Source organism: Miniopterus natalensis, chromosome 2 (assembly GCF_054644295.1).
Source record: "Miniopterus natalensis isolate mMinNat1 chromosome 2, mMinNat1.hap1, whole genome shotgun sequence".
NCBI lineage: Eukaryota > Metazoa > Chordata > Mammalia > Chiroptera > Miniopteridae > Miniopterus > Miniopterus natalensis.
Genome location: NC_142082.1, coordinates 181,013,285 through 181,032,626, shown reverse-complemented (window position 1 = coordinate 181,032,626; position 19,342 = coordinate 181,013,285). Strand labels below are relative to the sequence as shown.

At 56.4% G+C, this 19,342-nt stretch overlaps 1 protein-coding gene across 1 annotated transcript; it reads left to right on the top strand.

The window, feature by feature from the left end:
* Positions 1-1,292: 1,292 nt before the first annotated feature.
* CBX7 (chromobox 7) lies at positions 1,293-18,836 on the top strand. The gene is made up of 6 exons (XM_016205291.2): positions 1,293-1,361; positions 3,474-3,517; positions 9,148-9,213; positions 12,196-12,262; positions 14,948-15,299; positions 15,685-18,836. Exons 1-6 carry the CDS (start codon positions 1,293-1,295, stop codon positions 15,840-15,842), a joined length of 756 nt encoding a protein of 251 aa, XP_016060777.1. The 3' UTR covers positions 15,843-18,836.
* The last annotated feature ends 506 nt before the right edge of the window (positions 18,837-19,342 follow it).

Here is a 19,342-nt window from a genome sequence, read left to right as displayed (position 1 = left end):
ACGTAACGTTCCCCTGCCTTCTGGCTTCCGTGGCTTCGGATAAAAAGTCACTTTTTTTTTTTTTTCTGTGCGCAAGACAGAAGCGCTTGGACTTTGCTCTGAGAGGAACAGGGAGCTGCGAGGGTCGCGTAAGCTGTGGGCTGACGCAGTGACACGCGCTCGTGGGAGCGCGCGGGGTCGCCGCGCGGGCGGCCCGGGGGAGCCGTCGCTGAGGCCCGAGACCCGACGAGGCCGGACGAGGGCGGAGGGGGGGAGGGGAGAGGAGGGGGGAGGGGAGAGGAGGGGGGGAGGGGAGGGGCGGGGCGGGGCCGGGAGCCGCAGCGAAACGGTCGGCCGGGGGAGCGGAGGAGCGGGGGAGGGGGGGGCACGCCGACGTCTCCGGGTTCCCGGCGGGGGGAACGGAGGTGCCCAAAGGAAACAGAAGGCGTGGCTTGGGGCGGGTGGATACGAGTTCGTCCCGGACTTCAACATCCATTCATTCCACAGAGAGTTGAGCACCTACTGTGTGCCGCGCGCCCCCGGGGCGGCGTGGCAGCGAAATCCGCTCCCGTGCGCACCTTTTATCCGCCGCGGCCACACCGGACCGACAGACGGATGGATGGAACGACGGACACGGAGCGGCCTGCTCAGCGCTGACCAAACAGTGCCGCTCGGGCGCCGGGAGACGGGATCTAGGGAGACGTCGAGACGGGCTGGGAAACCTGGCCGCCTCCGCCCTCCGGCAGCGCGGGGTCCCCGCCCCCGCCCGCCTGCTCCTTTGTGGGGGGGTAGGGCACGCGGCCTCCCGGCTCTGCCCGTTTCCTCATCTGCCCACCCCGGCCGTGCCATTTCCGGCCCATCAGAGTCGCCGGGAGGCTTTTAGGAAACGCGTCTGGGTGTTTGGATTTCGTGCCGCCCGGGAGCCGAGAGGCGCTCACGCCAATACGTTCCGCGGGCTGGCGGTTCCTGTGAGCTGCGCTCGGACCCGCCTCCCGGGCGGGGCGGGGCTCCGGCGGGGGCGGGGCCTGCCGGGCGCGAGGCGAGTCCCCGCCCCGCTCACTCCCCCCCTCCCCCGCGCGCTCCTTCGCTCGCTCGCGCGGAGGAAAACGTTGCGCAGGTTCAAAAATGGAACGTCGTCGGCGTGAGGGAGCGCGAGGGGGTGTGCGCGCGTGCGCGTGCGCGTGCGCGCCCGGGCGAGGGTGACCGGGACCCCGCCGGCCCCAGCATCGCGCGCCGCAGCCGCGGCCCCGCAGCTCCGCCCCCGGCCCGGCCCGGCCCGGCCCGGCCCTGGGCCCGCTCGTCCGCTGCCCCGCATGGAGCTGTCAGCCATCGGCGAGCAGGTGTTCGCTGTGGAGAGCATCCGGAAGAAGCGCGTGCGGAAGGTGAGGCTGCCGGGGGCGGCTCCCAGGACCCCTCGGAGGTCCCCTCGTGTGCCCAACACCGGCCGCTCCACGCTGGGGGCGTGGGGAAATGTGGGGCGGGGGCTCAGGCAGCCACACGCTGCTGGGCTTGTCTCCCCAGCCCGTGCCTCAGTTTCCCCCGCCACCTTGTAGGGCGAGTAGAATAAAAGTTGTCGCCCTGGGATGCTGGGGGCAGCGAGCCCGCCAGAACTGGAGAGTAGGATCGGACTGTAGGGATCCTGAACGCCATCCTTCCTCACCCTCCCCCGCTTATAAATGTGGGGAGACTGAGGCCCAAGTTGAGGAACCGGCCTGCCTAGTGCGTTAGCGTCGGAACTGGGTCTCGAACACAGGACTCTGGACTCCTGGTACCAAGACCTTTGAAGTTGGAGGTGGGGCGTCGGAACAGCCTCCAGCCACTGAAGTCTAACTGCTGGACTTGGACCTTTTCCGATTCTCTCTACACCCCTACCTCCATCTTTCTCATTCTCTCCCAGCGCACACCCCTCTGTTTTCCCCACCCGAACTTTCAGCCCCGCCCGGCAGGCCTCGGTGAAGCCGCCTACAGCGCTCTGGCTTCCTCGAAGCTCCTCCCCCTTTGCCTCCAAAACCTACACCCTGCAATTAAGGAGGTCCTGCTGGGTTCGGGTCCCCGACCCTGCCTGCTGGACTTAGGCGGACCACACTTCCTGTGCACGTTTGCAGAGTGGGCTCGCCTCAGATGGGAGGTTGGGGTTGGAAGTCCTGGGGAAAGTTCCTTTCCTGGCACTCACCACCGTCCTTTTCCCTGTCTCCTTTCTGCAGCCCCTTGGGAGGCTCCATCGGCAGGGTTGGGAGGGGTCTTAGAGGTCATTGTCTCCCTTTTGTCTGAGTCTGTAACTGAGGCCCAGGCGGGAGAAGTGAACTGATCAGAGTCACAGGACAAGTTAGAGATGGAAGTTGAGCAAGGAGCCCAAGTTGTCTGATCACCAGCTCATCTTTTGAGAGAGAAAGCTCAGTCCTGGCATCTTGGGCCAAGGCTCAAGGTCAAGGTGGGCCATGAGCTTCTTTTCTTGCCCCATCTCTGATGGAGTTGAACACTGTCTTCAGGTTGGGGTTGCCCCTCCTCCCATCCTCCAGTTTCCTTGATTTTAATTGATTGCACAGAGCCCAGTGAGTGTAGCTCAAACAGGTACAGTGATTCCCCTCTTCTACACTGGGCCTAAGGGGCAGTTCCAAAGAGTGAGAAGCATCATTCTTTCAGCCATTCATTCAAAATAAATTTATTGGGGATCTGTTTTGTACCAGGCACCATTGTAAGCCCCAGGGAGGGATACACCCCTTCCCTCACAGAACTGGCATTCTGGCAGAGAAGACACAATGAACGAGGAAATAAAAACATGCCTTCCCGTGGGGCTGTGTGCTACACAAAAAGATAACTGTGAGGTGGGAGGGATGGCTGTAGAAAGGGTGGCCCGGACAGGCCTCTTTAAAGAGGTGACATCTTGGTCTCAAAGTTCGAGTGCGGAGGGATTTCACCCAATGGGGTTGGACTGGAAACTTTTAAAGGCCCCTGTCAAAGTAGTTATTTTCTAACTACTGGAGGGGTGACCACCATTTCTGTAGGTGGAGATTTTGTCAGCCTTCTCTGGGGTCCTGCCAGGGTCTTTTGAGTTGAGAGGCCTGGCACCTCTGGGTCAGAGGCAGCCTCCCCTAGGAAGGGGGCTGGTGGGATTAGAGCTGAGGAATTTTCTACAATTTGGAGCGTTTTCTGATCTAAGAGTTATGATCTTAACACTCAGATTCTAGACACTGGATCTTTGGTGATGCACGCCCCCATGTGGTCCCAGTTTCCCTATGTATAACATGAGCTCCAAGCTTCTGCCCCAGGAGCCCCAGAGGTGTTTGGGACCAGATGCACTTATGTGCTCTAGTAGGGAGGGCAGTCCAGGGTGGTCATGCAGCAGCCAGAGTTTGGGGGGGGTCTCTGGGTTGGTGGGGATCTGGTCTGTGTGGGGGATGTCTGTCTGCAGGGGGCGATTAGGCCTTACTGTCCTGTGAGTGGTCATCTGGGCAGCTGTGTATCTCATTGTGTCTGCTTCTCTTTCTTCCCAGGGTAAAGTCGAATATCTGGTGAAGTGGAAAGGATGGCCCCCAAAGTAAGGTCCTTTGTGTGTGTCTGCCTGCCTGTACATCCCTCCATCTACCTTTCGCCCTCTCTCCTGCCTAGCTTTTAGCTCTAGCTGCTCTGGTATTTGGCCTGTGGGTCTTGATGAAATCATCTTCTCCAGCTTTCAGTTGCCCCTCTGCCAGCTGAGGGGCTTAGAGCACATGAGGGTCAAGGTGGGCCCCATCTTCCCCTTCCCTTCTCACCTGCTCCGCTTTGGTTAAGTTCCACTTCTAGTTGGCTGCACCCCTCCCCCACCTTCTGGGTTTTCCTGGCACCTGGGAGGTGAAGGCCCAGCATCTTGGGTTCAGAGATGCCTGCCTGCCAGGTGGAGGCTCCCCCAAGCCACAGCAAGTACAGTGCTGGGCAGGGGTTTGTGAGACTGGGTAAGACAAGGCTAGCCAGCAGGACATGAATCCTCAATGCCATAGAACTAGAGACAGAGTCTGAGCCCACCTTGCCTTTGGACAGCACTCTCCAGTCTACAAAGCAGGTTCCCATACAGCCTTGTGAGGCAGGTGGGATAGTAATCTCTAAAGATGAGGAAACAGAGAAGGTAAGCAGTTTGCCTTAGATCACACAGCAAGTGGGGTCAGAGTTGAACTAGGCCTCCCCATTTTCAGGTATCTCTTCTGTGCCTCCTCCATCTCAGAATTGGGGGCAGGGAGCTAGTCTAGGACCTCTGGAGTCTCTCCACCTCTCCTGCTGAGGCCCAATCAGGAACCTTCACACCAACCAATCACCTCCCAGCAGGGAGTTGACGGGGGTGGGGAATGAGCAAGTCGTGGGGCCTCCCCATTGGTGTGTGGGTGCCCCACCTCCCTGTCCTGCCTTGTAGAAACTGACTCCTGGAATCCCCCTCTACCCAGAGCCTCTACTGTCTGTGCCAGGTGCTTTCTGCTGTGCTGGGGTAGAAGGGGAAGGGTGGGGAGCTGACCTGGTATTGGGTCCTGGGAGTGTCTCAGGAGCATGGTGGGGAGAGACAGCAGAGAGGAAGATGGCCCATGCTGCCTCAGCTTCCATATCTGCAAAATGGGTTTAATAGCCCAGGCCCTGCCCCAGTCACAGGCTTCTTCATCTTGTGGGGCATCCTGGTGATTGGAGTTGGTGGCTGGCCAACGAGATAATGCACTTTTCCATTCCTCCTGCCCCTGGGGCCTCTTCCCAAATACCCCAGGACTGAAGGAGTGTCCCTTTCTCCACTGGGCAGATGAGATGTGGACTTCCAGCCTGGATACAGGGGCAGTAAGAGTTCAGGAGAGCTAGAAAAGGAAGATAGATGCCAGGGCAGGCAGCAGGAGCACTGGCTTCCTGAGCACTGCCTCCCCCTAGCTCCTGCACTAGAAGGCATTGCATGGGAGTGTGGTCCCAGTCCCTTGGCCTTCAAGGCACTGTCAGCTATTTTTCCTCCTAGACTCAATCTTTTGAAAGATTACCTTTTCTAAACAGAGGCACTTATCAGAAGTTTCTTCTCCCACTTTTATTAATCCTAAATGAATACGTCTGCCAGTCAGAGCTTCCATCAGCAGATAAAACTTAGCTCCCCAAAAGCAGCCCCCCCCCATGTTTCTGCAGGCCTGAGCCCCAGCCCTGGGACCCACCTGTTTCTTAACATGATGAGACCACCAGATGGGCCCTCATGACTACCATTTATGACCCCCTAAGGGGGTTCTGGGAGTCCTGTTTGACCAGATGACCAGGTGCACCTGTGGTTCCCCAACACTTCAGTCCTGGGTTCCTGTCCAGTTGCAAGCCCTTGGGCAGGTCCCCAACATAGTGGGACCTTTGCTTCCCTCTCTCTAAACTAGAATAGTAAAGCCTCCATCACAGGTTGTTGCAAGAATCAGATGATGGCTAGAAAGTACTTGGTGCATTCTCAGCCAGCCAAGCGTTTAGTAAATGTTTGCTGTCAATAAATTTAGACAGCTCAGCTTCTCAGTTCCCTGCCCCACCCCAGCTAGGAGGGGGACTTGGAGGGTTCCATTCCTCACAGGAGCCCAAAGTTGCCTAGAAGTCATTTAGATCAGTCCTCAGATGGGGAGACTGAGGCCCAGAGAGGAGATCATTATAAGAATATAACTGCCAACCCCATGCAGCATGGTCCCCACTTCATGCCATCCACTATGTCACCCACTTCACTTGAGAGGAAACAAAGCTTCAGTCAGAGGGAGAAGCAGGAGATCCAGGGCTCCTTTGTAACCCTTTTGGTCTTCAGTCTTCCCGTCGGCAGGGATCTGGCTTGGCATAGAGGCTGAGAAAGCAGGTGGGGAGTGGATAGTTGGGCAGGCTGCAATCTGCAGGCCTGGGAGCCTTAGCTAGGGCAGTGCCAGCCTCAGTGGGGAGGGGATTCAGATTCTCCTGCTCCACAGCCCCTCCTCACCTGGCCAGGGAGGCTTATATTAACAACGGAAACAACAGGATACTTGTTCTGTGGTAGGCCCCTGTTAAGCCTTTATATACTTCGTCTATTTTCTCTCCAAAAAGCAGACAAATGACTGCCCTTGCTCCCCAGCAGGTGGGGCAGAGGAGCTGTCTTGCTTGTTAGAGAAGGTACAGAAAATGGCACGGGAAGGGCTGGGGGCACAGGGAAGGACTGATGTCAAGGGGCAGGGGATCTTAAGTCATAGGCTGCAGGTACTCTCAGCCCCGAAGAGACTGTCAGACATCCCACTCTTGTTGCAGTCTGCTCAGGACTGCTGTCCTCGCTTCATTTCCCACTAGTGAATGCTACCACATCTTTTAGAGTGGACTGCCTCCATGGAGCTTTCATAATGATATTGTCAGTGGGCACAGCAATAACCAGGCTGCTGCTCATCAGTAAGTCCCTAGTATGATCAGGCATTAGCCTATTTAAGTTACAACAACCCATTTTACAGATGGGGAGACAGAAACCCTCAATAGGAGTCCTTGCCCAGGGTCATATAGCTGGAATGATTTGAGCTATGGGCTGCTGACCCCAGGGCTTGGAGGCCTAGTCCCTTTGATACACAGTGGGCTCTGGCAAAGGTGGCCGAGGATTTCTTGTGTTGGCCTGATGGGCAGTTCAGTGGGAAGTGCTCAGGCTGTGGAGCCAGACCAGGCTGCCTTTGAACAGTATATATTTAACAACTGTGTGACCCAGGGCAAAGCCCTCAAACTCTCTGCACCTCCATCTCGCCTCTTGTAAACTGAAGCTCTAGCGTCACGGAGCCCAGCCACGGGCTGCCCGAGACAGCACAGGGTTCATAACGGTGCCAGAGGCAGAGAAGGTATTTATTTCTCCTCGAAGGCTGGATTTGGACAGCAGCAGCAGCGTCCAGGATTCGGGCCCTGGCAGGTTTTTGTGCTCTCTAGGCTTTCGAAATTGACTTAATGGTTATTTGCTTTTATTATGTACCACACTGCACTAAGTGCTTCACAGGGCTTAACAGAACTCAGTCACAACCCTAACAGATTGGGACTTTAGCAGCCCCCCCTTCACGCATAGGTAAATCGAGGCCACCCTTGCCGGCTCGCCCCTGAACCCCGTGACGCCGTGCCCCATTTCGAGCGGCATTCTACTGGAATGGGGGGCGGGGGCGGGCCTTGCTTTGCGGGGCGCCCCACCTCCAGCACGGCCGGAGCCTGCGCACACCAGGCTCTAGCAACCGCCGAGGCCTGTTCACCCCGCCGGGGCGGGCTGGCGGTCACGTGGCCGTGTTTACCTCTCAGCGGGCACGCGCTGTCCCCGCCCCCGCCCCCCATTGGTTGGCCAGGTCATTGGGACGCGCCACTCCTGCGCGCGCGCGCGCTCCGGGCTACGGAAAGAGGGAAAGGGGTGGGCGAGGCAAAGTGCGCCCCCCTCCGTCCCCCGTCCCCCATCCCCCCGCTGCCGACGGAGGACTCAGTACCGCTCAGCCGGTCCCTGGTCCCTGGTCCCCCTTCACGCCCCCCCATTCTCGAATCGGGTTTGCCTCCGGATCGCCACCCTGCGAAGGGGCGCTAGTGGCCTCCATTTTAGGGGAGCCCAGGGTGTTCGACAGATGCTTGTGCACTGCACCTCCCTTTCCCCTCCCCTAGCATGGAGCAGGGCCGGGCCTCCTGCTGCCAAGCCTGACCCTGTGCTATTGTCCCAGACCCCACGGATGGATGCCCCAGGCCTGTAACAGTCCCCTCTGAATCTGCCAACCCTTTCCGTGTACCCACCGTGTGCCAGGCCCCCAAGTCAGACACTGAGGACTTGATCAGTCAGGCAGTTACCCTCTCCCAAGGACATCCCAGCTCGGTGTGGAGCCAGATTCAGCTGAGTTCCAACCACAGACTGCAGTCTCACTATCTCAGCGGCCTTGGCAAGATGCTTACCCTCTGGGCCTCAGTGTCTTCATCTGTAAATGGGTCATCTACCCTCGAAGGGTGTGAGGAGGAATGGATGGCAGTAGTCTGCTCTCACTCCTTGCTGTCACTATCTGTGGTGGTGCTAGTGATTCTAAGATGAGGAAACTGAGGACCAGAGAAGGTTAGGGACTTGCCAGGAACCCCACAGCAGTCACATCAGCAAAAATGAGCAGGGCTGTGGGGAAGTGGGCAGGGCAGAGAGGACTAACTAGAGCAAGGTAGAAACATTTAAACAGCTAGAGAAAGAGGGAGGACGGGGCAGCCCACAGCAGGAACACAAAACTCCCCTTTCTTATGACTACTTCCCGTTGAGGAAACTCAACCTTTGTTTTGGGGGAGGAAGGTTTGGAGTCTCTGCTAGCCTCTGGTTGCTCATAGTTTGGGTTTTACCCAAAATATACTGAATATAACCAGTTTCAGTTTCACATGTCTTTAGGGTGAGCAAAACTCTGCAGTAGCTTCTAGAGCAATTCCCAGAGCATCTGGGGGCTGGGCCTGGGCTGGGTGCTCTGGGGAGGGGTTACAGTCTGCCTACCAGGACACCAGCTGTATTCATCAGTAATTACGGCAGGTGCCAAGTACAACAGCCGTGAGCCAGGCCACAATGCAAGGGCACTTCAGACCTGGTCGCGATGGTACAGATGTGTGCCCAAAAGAAAGTTCAGCCTGGCAAGAGAGGCTGTGCTGGGGCTGGGGCTTGAGGAGAGGCTGGGGAAAGCAACAGTGATAAGCACAGAGCACTTCCTGTGTGTCAGGCCCACTCTAAACACTTAGACACATGAATACTTTTTCCAGCACAGTCTTTTGCACATGGGGAAATCGATGCACAGAGACCTTAGGGAAATTGTTCAAGGTCTTATAGCTCTCAAGGGCAGAGCTGGGACTTGAACCCAGGCAGTCTCTCTCAGAGCCCCTGCCCTTTACCACAGGCTCTTCTTCCATGAAGGGAATGTGGGATTTACTGGCCCTGCCCTCTTCCAGGCACCCTGTGCTTCTGAGGGGGACATAGGGTCTAATCAGGAGTTGGACACAGACGTTTATAGGGTGGTGTGATCAGTGCTTAGAATGAGGGGAGTTCTGGTGTCATTAGAACCCCTTGGAGGCCCGTGACCTAGCTTGGCTGGCCAGGGACAGCTCCTAGGAGTAAGTGACAATTTCCTGGACCAGGAAGGGGCAAGGGCCTGCAGACAGTCGGCCCTGGTAGAGCAGCTGAAGCCTCTGATTGCCAGGGGAGAGCAAGGCAGCTCTGACTTCTCCTTTTTCTCCCAGGTACAGCACATGGGAGCCAGAGGAGCACATCCTGGACCCCCGCCTGGTCATGGCCTATGAGGAGAAGTAAGGGGCTCAGCCTGCCCTGGGGCTGCTTGACATACAGGCTCAGAGGTTTCCTAGGGAGCCCGCTGCTGCCTTGGCTCTGAACAAGGAGCAAAGGCTCAGGAGTGGGGTTTGGTCTAGTCTGCAGCTGGGGGAAGGTGGTGGGCACCAGCTCCAGGGCAGCTGGGGGCCCTGGTTACTCTCCTGTTGCTGGGTGATGTCGGCCACTTCCCTCCCCTCCCCAGGCCTCGGTCTCTCTGCTGTAACTGGGCCACCCCAATAACTCGTGCTGCGGCTTCTCCATAAGGTAGGGGTTTCAGTTGCAGTGATGAATGTAAAAATGTGTCATAGTGATGCCCTGCATGTGAGGGGCAGCAATATCAGTAATTCCCAGGCAAGCACCTGGGGAGAGATCAGATGTGCTCCCTGGAGATTCCCTTACCAGGAGAAACAGTCTGATGAAGCTCAGGAAAGGCCTGGGGCTGGGGAGGGGGTGGCTTTGGAGCCAGGCTAGCTGAGTTCTGGTCCTCCACACTTTGCCTCCTCCTAGCTGGGTGGCCCTGGGCAAAGCCACCTGGGGCTCAGTCTCCCACATGTGCCAGCACTCTGCTGAGACCCATAGGTTGGTTAGTGATTGGCAGCTCCTCCCATACCCACGGGGGCCCATCTCACAGGGAGCCTTTGATAACCTGTCCTTTATGCTGGTGGGGGGGCCCTTTGAGCAGAACCCAGCCATTCCCTTCTGCTGTGTGAGTCCAGGGTTACTGACCTCCTGCCAGCAGGCAGCCCATGTCCTGCAGCTTCTCCCCAAACACTGACCTGTGCAGTGCAGACCATTTCCTAAAATCAGCCCCTCTGGGAACCTCCTGAGACAGGGCTGAGGGTCTCGTGACAGATGGGGAAACTGAGGCTCTGAGGAGCTGTGGGACTTGTCCAGGAGCCTCACAGATGGGAAATAGCCCAACCAGGACTCAACCCAGGCTCCTGACTACACGTCAGATGCCCTTCCTCTGCCCCTCTTGCCCCCTTCTCATCTCTTCTCCCCCAGCACATCTCCTGCTGCCAATTCAAAAGACAAGTCCTCACTGCTCCTGCCTTTAAAAATGAGGGTGTCCCTGCCCCATAACTTCTTTCTGGTTCCCGAGTGCTTGTGGGGCCTTGACCCAAGTGGTTGTGAGCCTGGGAGAATCCCCTGGAATGTGGTGGGGAGAGAGCTGGGCAGTCTTCAAAGGCCTGGATTAGACTCCTGGCACCTGGCTCTGCCACTCAGCTGCTGTGAGGTGTCAGGCAAGGCCTTTCCCTCTGAGCCTCGGTTTCCCCATCTGTGAAATGGGGATAGTGCACTGACCTTGAGGGGCTTTCCTGGGAAGCAGAGGTATGTGAGGGCACTTTGTAAAGCCACGAGTGTGGGCACACAGGTGAGAATATCTTCCGATGGGGATTAGGGGTCAACTGGTCATTCTTTGATTTGTTCAAAAGTCTTTACTGAGTCCTAGTACGTGCTAGGCACTGTTCCAGGTGATGGGGTTCCAGCAAGTGTCCCTACCCCCCATGTGGCTCACATCCCAGTGCAGAGACACGCAATAAAAGTACAGTAATGAGCGCATATGATATCAGATGGTGACCACTGCTGCAGTGACAAGACAGGGGACAGGGAGAGGGATGGCTGGTTTCCCAGGGTAGTTAGCTGGTGGTGTTTGATCAGAGACCTGAATTGAGGGAATGAGCCTAGTGAGAATTTTAGAGAACATCCAGGTGATGCGCAGTGAGTGCAAAGACCCAGGGGTGAGGGCCCGTGTGTGAGGAGCAGCATGGAGGCAAGTGTGGCTCTGAGTGTGGCTGATGGAGTGGTGTGACTGGGAAGCTGTGGGGGTGAGGGAGGAGTGGGGACAGCCATGGGAGGACAGGGGCATCTAAAGAATGGGGGTGGCACAGTTCAGGGAGGGCAGAGTGGGTCCTGGTAAAGGAATGGCGTGATATTTTGAGGCACAAGTCAATAGTTAAGGAACAAACTCGGAGCTCAGAGACTTCTGTAGACCCACTGTGTGCCTGTCTCACTCCTTCCCTCAGTCTTGGTGAAAGGGAATGATGTCCATTTGACACATGCTTTGCAGGGTTTAATGAGACTCAGGAGGCTAGCAGGGGGGCTCTACTGGGGATTCCCTGCTTACCAGGAGGGTCTGAGGGCACTGATGGCTTGCTGGGGTCACAGCCCTGTGGCAGTCTCTGCCCTTAAGCCCCGGACACAAATGGTCAGAGTGTCCAGGTGTTCCGGATACCAGACTCTGAGTTGGTAAGAGCTGGACAGGATGCAAGCCCCCACCTCACCCTCTCACCCCACTCCCTGCAGTTTGCAGGCAGGAATGGGTATGCGGGCTGCAGACTGGAAGCCAGAATCTGATGGCCTGGACTCCGGGTCTGTCCTCGTGACCCTGACTGGGGTCCTAGGCCTGACCTTCCAGGGTTTGGAACCGGAGCTTAGCATTTTCACCAGGGGCGGAAGATTCCCTTCTCAGCTCATCACCAGGGCTCTGAAAAGGGACAAGAGACATCCCTGTTATTTATGAAAATGGGAAGGAGAAAGGTTAAAATAATAAAGAGGAAGAAGAGAGAGGGGAGAAAAGGGAAAGAGAGGAGGAGGGGAGGAAGCAGAGAGGAAGCTACATGTTCCCAGGAGCACGTAGAGCAGAGCTCTGTCCTAACCTGAGAAAGGCCACAAATTTTTGGAGATGCCATCCGAGTCCCGCCCCAGCAGTTGGGACCAGTGGCTGTGCTGTTGCCTTTGTAAGCTGAGAAGACCGAGGCCCTGGGAGTTAAACATGTGCCCCTGTTGTTATGGCCTAAAGAGAGCGACAGGAGGAACCCCTACCCCAGGATTGGAGGTGGCCGTGGAGGATGTCCCCTCTCCCATAGACTGCGGAGGGCAGGGTGGAGCAGACACCTTACTTTCCCTTAAATGTCACCAGTGTTTTCTTTTCTTCTGCCATCTGCTTTGCACCCCAGGGAGGAGAGAGACCGAGCGTCGGGGTATAGGAAGAGAGGTCCGAAACCCAAGCGGCTTCTGCTGCAGGTAACCCGCCAGCCTTGGTGCCCACCCACAGGTCCCCTGCTCACCCTGCAATTGCCCAGCTAGTTGAGCTGAACCACTCCCCCTCCTTGGCCTCACCCAGGGCGCTGTGGGCGGGAGGCACTTGGCGGGTAAGGTCCAATGGAAGTAGTTGGGAAAAGTCGGAATGTGGGGCTGGTGCCCCAGGAAGGCAACCCCGGGGGAGGTGCTGTGGTGGGAAGGAGGGTGGCTATATGGCTAATGGGCTCCTAGGATTTTAAAAGCTTAGAATCTTATAAATGAGCCTTTTTTGATATTCAGATTTCCCCAAACTCAAAATTATAATATTTGAGATCCTTAAAGACAAAAACTTTAGAATTGTAGAAACATGGGAGCCTGGAATTTTAGAATTCAAGGAAAGGAGACTCTTGACATTCTGGACCCACAGCCTTGGAATGTCTTAGAAACGTGTCATTTTTGACTAAGAACCCTACAGGCCTCCTTTTCCAATTATTTGCCACAAGCGGGGTCTTGACTCTGTGGCATCCTGTTGCCCAGGTCTTGGGGGAACTCTGCTGACTTCACTGCTTTCACTGAAAAGAGCATGGAGTCTGAAGGAATGCAGTTTTGTGATTTGAAATAATTATGTGTGATTAGCTTCTCTGAGCCTGAGTTTTCTCACCTGTAAAATTGGAATGATAGGAATATCTGCTCTCCTTATCATTAAGGCCCATCCAGGTGTTTGGAACCAAAAATAAGTCTTTTTGGTCCATGTGCAGTGTGAGCCCTGTCCACTCTCCTGCCCACTTTTGATAGTATATCATCTGAGGCTTTTGCCAGATAGATGGGCCTCCCTTCATGCAGTGGGCATGTTCCATGGGGCTTGGTGTAAATTGGGTCCCAGGAAGGAAAGTAGCATCTGTCAGACATCCTCTCCATGCTCAGCTCTGTGCTCAGTGCTCTTCACAAATGAACATACTTCGTCTGCACAGTTAACCTCTAGGGGAGGCGTATTATCATCTACTCTGTAATAAATTCCCCTGTAACTAAGCAACTTAAAGCAATAAAGACTTGTGATGTCACGTAGTCTCCGTGGGTCAGGAATTCGGGAGTGCTTTAGCTAGGTCTTTAGTGATTCTAGTTTGGGTGACAGTCATGATGTCAGCCAGGGATCCACTCATCTGAAGGCTTGACTGGAGCTGTATAGTCTTCTACCAAAGTGCTATTCACAGCACTACCTACGGGTGTGTCAGTGCTAGGTGTTGACAGGCGACCTGGTTCTTTACTGTGTGGACTTCTCAGTATGGCCACTAGCTTCCCCCAAAGGGGGCAATCCAAGAGACGGAGCAAGGAAGAAGCAGTGTCTTTAATGACCAGCCTTGGAAGTCCCACAGTGTGGTATTCAGTGTGCGAGGGGATGCACACGGGTGTGAGTTCCCAGGGGTGGGTACTGTTGGGCCATCTTGGGGGCCGGCCAGTACAGCTTCTTCATCTTTTCCCTGAAGAAGAAACAAGCTCAGCTAGGCCAGTAGTTCACCCAGGGTCACACAGCTGGATTAAAGGTCAGACCTGACTTCTGCTGCTCCTGGGTCCCTGTTAGTAGCTATAGTTCTCTCTGGTGAGGTGGAGAAGCACAGAGATGGGTCCATCTTGCAGAACTGTGGGAGTTTACACGGCTTGTGATGCCTGCAAGCCAGGCTGAAGGAGTGGCTTTTGATAAAGCTGCATATACAATAAGCCCTCCTAGCATTGCAGTATTTTCCCAATCCCCACCCAGTTCAGCCCTCATCATCACCAAGACGACCTGCACCCCATGCCCACTGATGGACATTAGCAGGTGGGACTAGAGAACGGAGCCTGCACATGTGATCTTTGCTCCCACCTGGAGATGTTTGGCCTACAGGTGCCATCTCATGGCCTCACCCTCTTCCTGGGTGCTCTTGGCCTCTGGTGAGAGGTGGCAGTAGAAGGTACTATCCCAGAGTGATCTAGGCCCTCCCAACATTTTAGCACCAAGGATCTTTCCTGGACTTGTATAAATTACTCCCCAGAGTCAATAAGACAAATCCCCAAATTGTGAAACACCAACCCTAGAGTCGTGGAACAGCCTTCCTTTCAGCCAGTTTTAACAAGAGTGGGGCAGGGCATCAACAGAGGCCTAAGCCGCGTGCGGCCATGCAGCATCTCAGGGCTGAGCTGTGCCCTGAAGGGATCCAGAGGTGTCTGAAGGCTGCTGGCAGGAAGGCGCCACTCAGTGCTGTGTCCCCCTTGGTTAACTTGCCCCAAGAACCTTCAGAGCCCTGCCTCACACCATCTCCCTGGGGAGCTGGCTGTCTCAGCTTTGGGGGCCCCTCAGTGAGCAAAGATTTCTTTCCTACAATGAAGAAGAACCCCTCCCCTCCATTTCTCAGCTTCGTGCATCAGATCTGGTTTTCATACCTCTGGCATGCTCTGCTGTGTACCAAAGGCATGCCTGTGGCCCCCATCCCTGAGCCCCTCATGGCCCCGTGGGGAGATGAGGCTGCCCTGTGGGGCTGTAGGGCTGGGGCTGGTTAGGGCGGCTCGGGGTTGGACGGGGTAGGGTGGTGGCTGCCTCTGGGCCATCAAACATGGGGAAGGGCACTCAGGTGGGAGGAACAGCATGAGCAAAGGCGCGGCAGCAGGTGGGAGGGCAGGGCTGACCCGCCGTGCCCTGGCTTGCCCCCGCAGCGGCTGTACAGCATGGACCTGCGGAGCTCCCACAAGGCCAAGGGCAAGGAGAAGCTCTGCTTCTCCCTGACGCGCCCACTCGGCAGCGGGAGCCCCGAGGGGGTGGTCAAGGCGGGGGCACCTGAGCTGGTGGACAAGGGCCCTTTGGTGCCCACCCTGCCCTTCCCGCTCCGCAAGCCCCGCAAGGCCCACAAGTACCTGCGGCTCTCACGCAAGAAGTTCCCACCCCGCGGGCCCAACCTGGAGAGTCACAGCCATCCACGGGAGCTCTTCCTGCAGGAGTCACCAGCCCCGGACGTCCTGCAGGCAGCCAGCGAGTGGGAGCCTGCTGAGCAGCCCCCCGAAGAGGAGGGTAAGGTGGCTCAACCCAAGGCCCAGGCCCAGAGACCCTCAGAGCTGGATAGATCCCTTGAGTCATCAGGTCCACTTGGCCTAATGCCCAGAGAGGGCATGGGGTGCTCCGGAGGCCACACAGCCTGTGAGGACCCTGGCACCCAGCCCAGAGCGCTCTCTGTGGTCCCGCTCGGGATGAGCTCTGGCCCAGCCAGGGAAGAGAAATGTAGTGAGCCCCTCCCGTTTGCCCAGTCCTGAACTAGGCCTGGCCTGGCTGGGGAGTCAGAGGGCAGCCTGAGTTTGGGGGTACGGAGTAGTCTGCATGCTGCCACTATTCCCACCTTCCCCGCCTGTTGTCATCGCTGTCCTCCATCTGTCTGTCTGTCTTTCTCCCATGGCTGTAGCAGATGCAGACCTGGCCGAGGGGCCCCCTCCCTGGACACCTGCGCTCCCCACAAGTGAAGTGACAGTGACAGATATCACCGCCAACTCCATCACCGTCACCTTCCGCGAGGCCCAGGCTGCTGAGGGCTTCTTCCGAGACCGAAGCGGGAAGTTCTGAATCACCGTTTTTTACTTTTCTTAAACTGTTTTCTTTTGGGCTTGGGGTGGGGACTTCCAGAGATGGGGAGGGGTTAAGGGTGGGGTAATTATTTTATTTAAAAATACGGAACAGGAGAAGGGGGAAGATCCGTACACTCTCCCACCATCCTGCCCCTTTTTCTGTGGGCGATGTTTACAGAGAGGCCTCCTGGTCTGTTTCTGGCTGGGGATGGGGAGGCCTGGCACTGCTCTGTCAGTTTGGGTACCATCTCCAGGGCAGAATGGGGACAGGGCCACCCTCCCTTGACCACCTCCATCACCATTCTTTAGACACAGCAGCTAGTCCTAGGAGCTACAGGAGGTAGAAAGGCCCCAGCCCTCTGCCTCGAGCATCCCACCCAGCCTTTCTGGTTGACTTTTCCTTTTATTTTTTTGGTGGGGAGGGGTCTTTATTTTTAACCCTGCACTCCAGCTTTCGGTGAGGTTGGAGGCTGCCTTTGACCAGAGTGAGGGTCAGAGAGGAGGGGCAAAAGGAAGGGTTCGAGATCGCTGCTGTGCATCCTGTGTGTCCCATACCCTTTAGACAGGTCTCTACCTTTCCCTGGGGCACTGCCAGCAGAGCTCCTGCTGCTGAGAGCTCCACCTCTTCCCCCATCCCTGGCCTGTGAGAAACACTCCCATGCACACTCAGCTGCAGCGCTGCACACACCCTGCCCCTCCTCCCCTAGTGAGTGCGTGCATGTAACTGCAGGAGTGCACTGGGTCTTGCAAATCTCCTGTTTAGAGACCCTGATCAGGGGAATGTGGGGTGAGTCACAGCGCAAAAGACCTTGCCCTGGGCACCACACACTCACCCCATCTGGCAGGGCTCATCATGTGACAGGATGTAGCCCAGCCGGTTTTGCTGGAAGCTGTCGGCAGGGCTCTGGCCACAACAGATGGCTTCTGCTGCTCCAGGGACAGATGTGCTTTCGAGACTTTACCAGGTGTGTGAACATCTGGGCAGATGGGCTGTGCATCAGCACAGCGCTGGCTCGGAGGCGCTCAGACCCTGTGCTTCCTCCTGAGGGGCTCTGTTCTCTCTGACTCAGGTGACTTCTCAGCCCTTGCCACGCCCCCCTTTTTCTGCCCTCTTCTCAATTCAGCCAGTGTTGGGTATGGGTGTGGGTGGTTAGGGAGGGAGGGAGTGTCCCACCACCTTCTCAGGGCAGCCTCAACTTCCTGCATCCTTCCTCCTTGCATCCTGTGTCCCCTCTCTACCCGCAGAAGCTGGGGCTGGCCTTGTTTTCCTGTGGCAGGGCCTCTGCGTGTCTTCCTGCGGTCAGGCTCCGGTGGATGGAGGGCCAGGCTGTTCACAAGCCCCACTCCACCTGCCTAGCAAGCAGCTGTATCTGCCAGGCGGAACCACCTCTCATTTTCTAGCTTGCACAAATGCACCCTGTGGACTAGTAGCTTCCCTGGCAGTGAGCAGTGACTTCTGCCCTATCCCAGCCCTGTAGGGGAGAAAAGGCCACATGTTGGGGAGGTGAGGGGGATGCACCAGGAGAGCAAGTAAATGCCTGGCTCCCTCCACCCTCTGCCATTCTGCTCGCCCTCCAGGGCCATCTCCCACCCTGTTGTGTCCTGAGGCAAGGATGGGGCCCCTTCTTCCCGAGTTCCCAAACCAAAGACAGCCTGCACCCCATTTCTATTTTGGGTGCCCTGCTGGCAAGATTCTCAAATCCTTGGTCTCTCTCCCCTTCCTCCTTAATCCTTCCTTGTCCAGGGTCAATTCAGTGCTTCCATTGTGGGACAGTCCCCTCGGGGGTGACTTGATTCACCCCCAGACTGGGGAGTTGAATCTAGAGGATTAAGTGGGATGGGTCAGGGAAAGGAGGGGCAGCTGTGGGACCCCTGGGAGGGGCAAGGCAGCTGGAGTTGGGCATTCTCCCAGGACAGGGGCTCCTAGCAGAGGTGAGGGTGCTGGAGGGTGGGTGGGCAGGGAGGTCTCTAATTGAATGCTGTTGGCTCATGGCTTTGGGACAAGGCTGGCAGCTTCCAGTGTAAGTCATACTCCCCATTCCCTGGGGACACAGGATCTCTTCCTGTCCCGTGGGCACTTCCAAAGAGCCGTTTGTGTAATTTGCAGAATCGGGGCTTGGGGGCCTTTTGTGGAATGAGGCAGCTGTTTCTCTTTCAGCAGCAACGGAACACTTCTCATCTCTTACTCAGCCCTTCACGGCCCACGGGGGTCCTGTGTCTCAGAGAGGGCTGAACCCTGCCAGAACTGGCTCCTGCTCCGGCTCCCTGGGGGCAGGGCTGTGGCCTGTTAGGACCCCCCCCTCCCCCCAGGACAGACCTCTATGAGGGGTTGGGTGTGGCCTTGCTGGCCACCTCCCAGCCCTGAGTGTCCCAGCAGGGCTGCCACGCCTGAGAGGGGGCAGGAGCACACTGACCTCCCACCTCCACCCAGAAGGCCAGTACTCGAGGAGATGGGGGCTTAGAAAGATTGGACTACCTGCCTCTCTCTCCCCCACCCCCACCCATTTGAATGTAGTTGGTACTTTTGCTGTGGGATTGGACAGGGAGAATGTTCTCCACCCCTAGCAAGGCCACTCCTAATGCAGAGGCCAAGCCCTGTTGGGCAGCACAGCGATCATTGCCCCGTTGATCCCAGTGCCAGCTTTCTCCTCTCCTGCGGGGGATGGCCCTATGCTTGTATAGCTTCTGCTTTATAAGTGGCCAGCCTGGCCTCCAGGTCTCAGCACAAGAACGCTTCCTTTGCACAGAATGAGCAGTGAGCTTTGTTCAGACGACATGAATGTATTTGGGAGGGCTGGGCATGAATTGATCCCCCGCACATGCCTTTTCTGAGTGGGTATGTGCTGGAGAGAGCCAGAGTGGATGCAGAGCTCGGTTTTATTTTTGTACTGATATTGGTAAGAGACTGTATAGCATCTATTTATTTAGATGATTTATCTGGTAAATGAGGCAAAAAATTATTAAAAATACATTAAAGATGATTTTAAAAAAAGTTCTTGGGCATTTATTTTTTTCTTTTGATGGTATCACAGCTATGCTGAGGCAAGACCACCAGCCCTCAGGGCTCAGCCTGGGACTTAGGTCCCAGGTCTGCCAGGTACTGCCCATAACCTTGGACAGGTCAGTTTTCTGTGACCTTCAGATGTAAAGATCGATTCAGTAATGGGTGGGAAGTGGTTGGGAATTGGAAACTGGAGTGTAGATAGGCGCATGCCCACCTTTGTGGTCAGGCTTCAGGGGAGAGGAGTGGGGGGGGTGGCCAAGGGTGTGCTTCTGTTGCCTCTCGGTTCCTGTGTGGGTGGGTGGGGCAGCGTCAGGCCTGCTGGCAGCTCCTAGATAACTCCCTTTCGAGTGGGGACTTACCATGCCTTGTCCTTAACTTTGAGCACTGACCCGAATTTTGGATCCCCAAGAAAAGTCCCGTAGGCACCGTGGTACAAATGTCCACCCTGCCTCTCAAGTATGTTTCCTGAGCACACCTGCGGTGGGCGCTCTTAC

Excerpts from the sequence above, each read along its gene's own strand:
- CBX7 (XM_016205291.2), top strand. The coding sequence starts at position 1,293 with ATGGAGCTGTCAGCCATCGGCGAGCAGGTGTTCGCTGTGGAGAGCATC. Across the intron at positions 1,362-3,473 it reads GGAAGAAGCGCGTGCGGAAG|GGTAAAGTCGAATATCTGGT; the intron begins GTGAGGCTGCCG and ends CTTTCTTCCCAG. Across the intron at positions 12,263-14,947 it reads CCAAGCGGCTTCTGCTGCAG|CGGCTGTACAGCATGGACCT; the intron begins GTAACCCGCCAG and ends TTGCCCCCGCAG.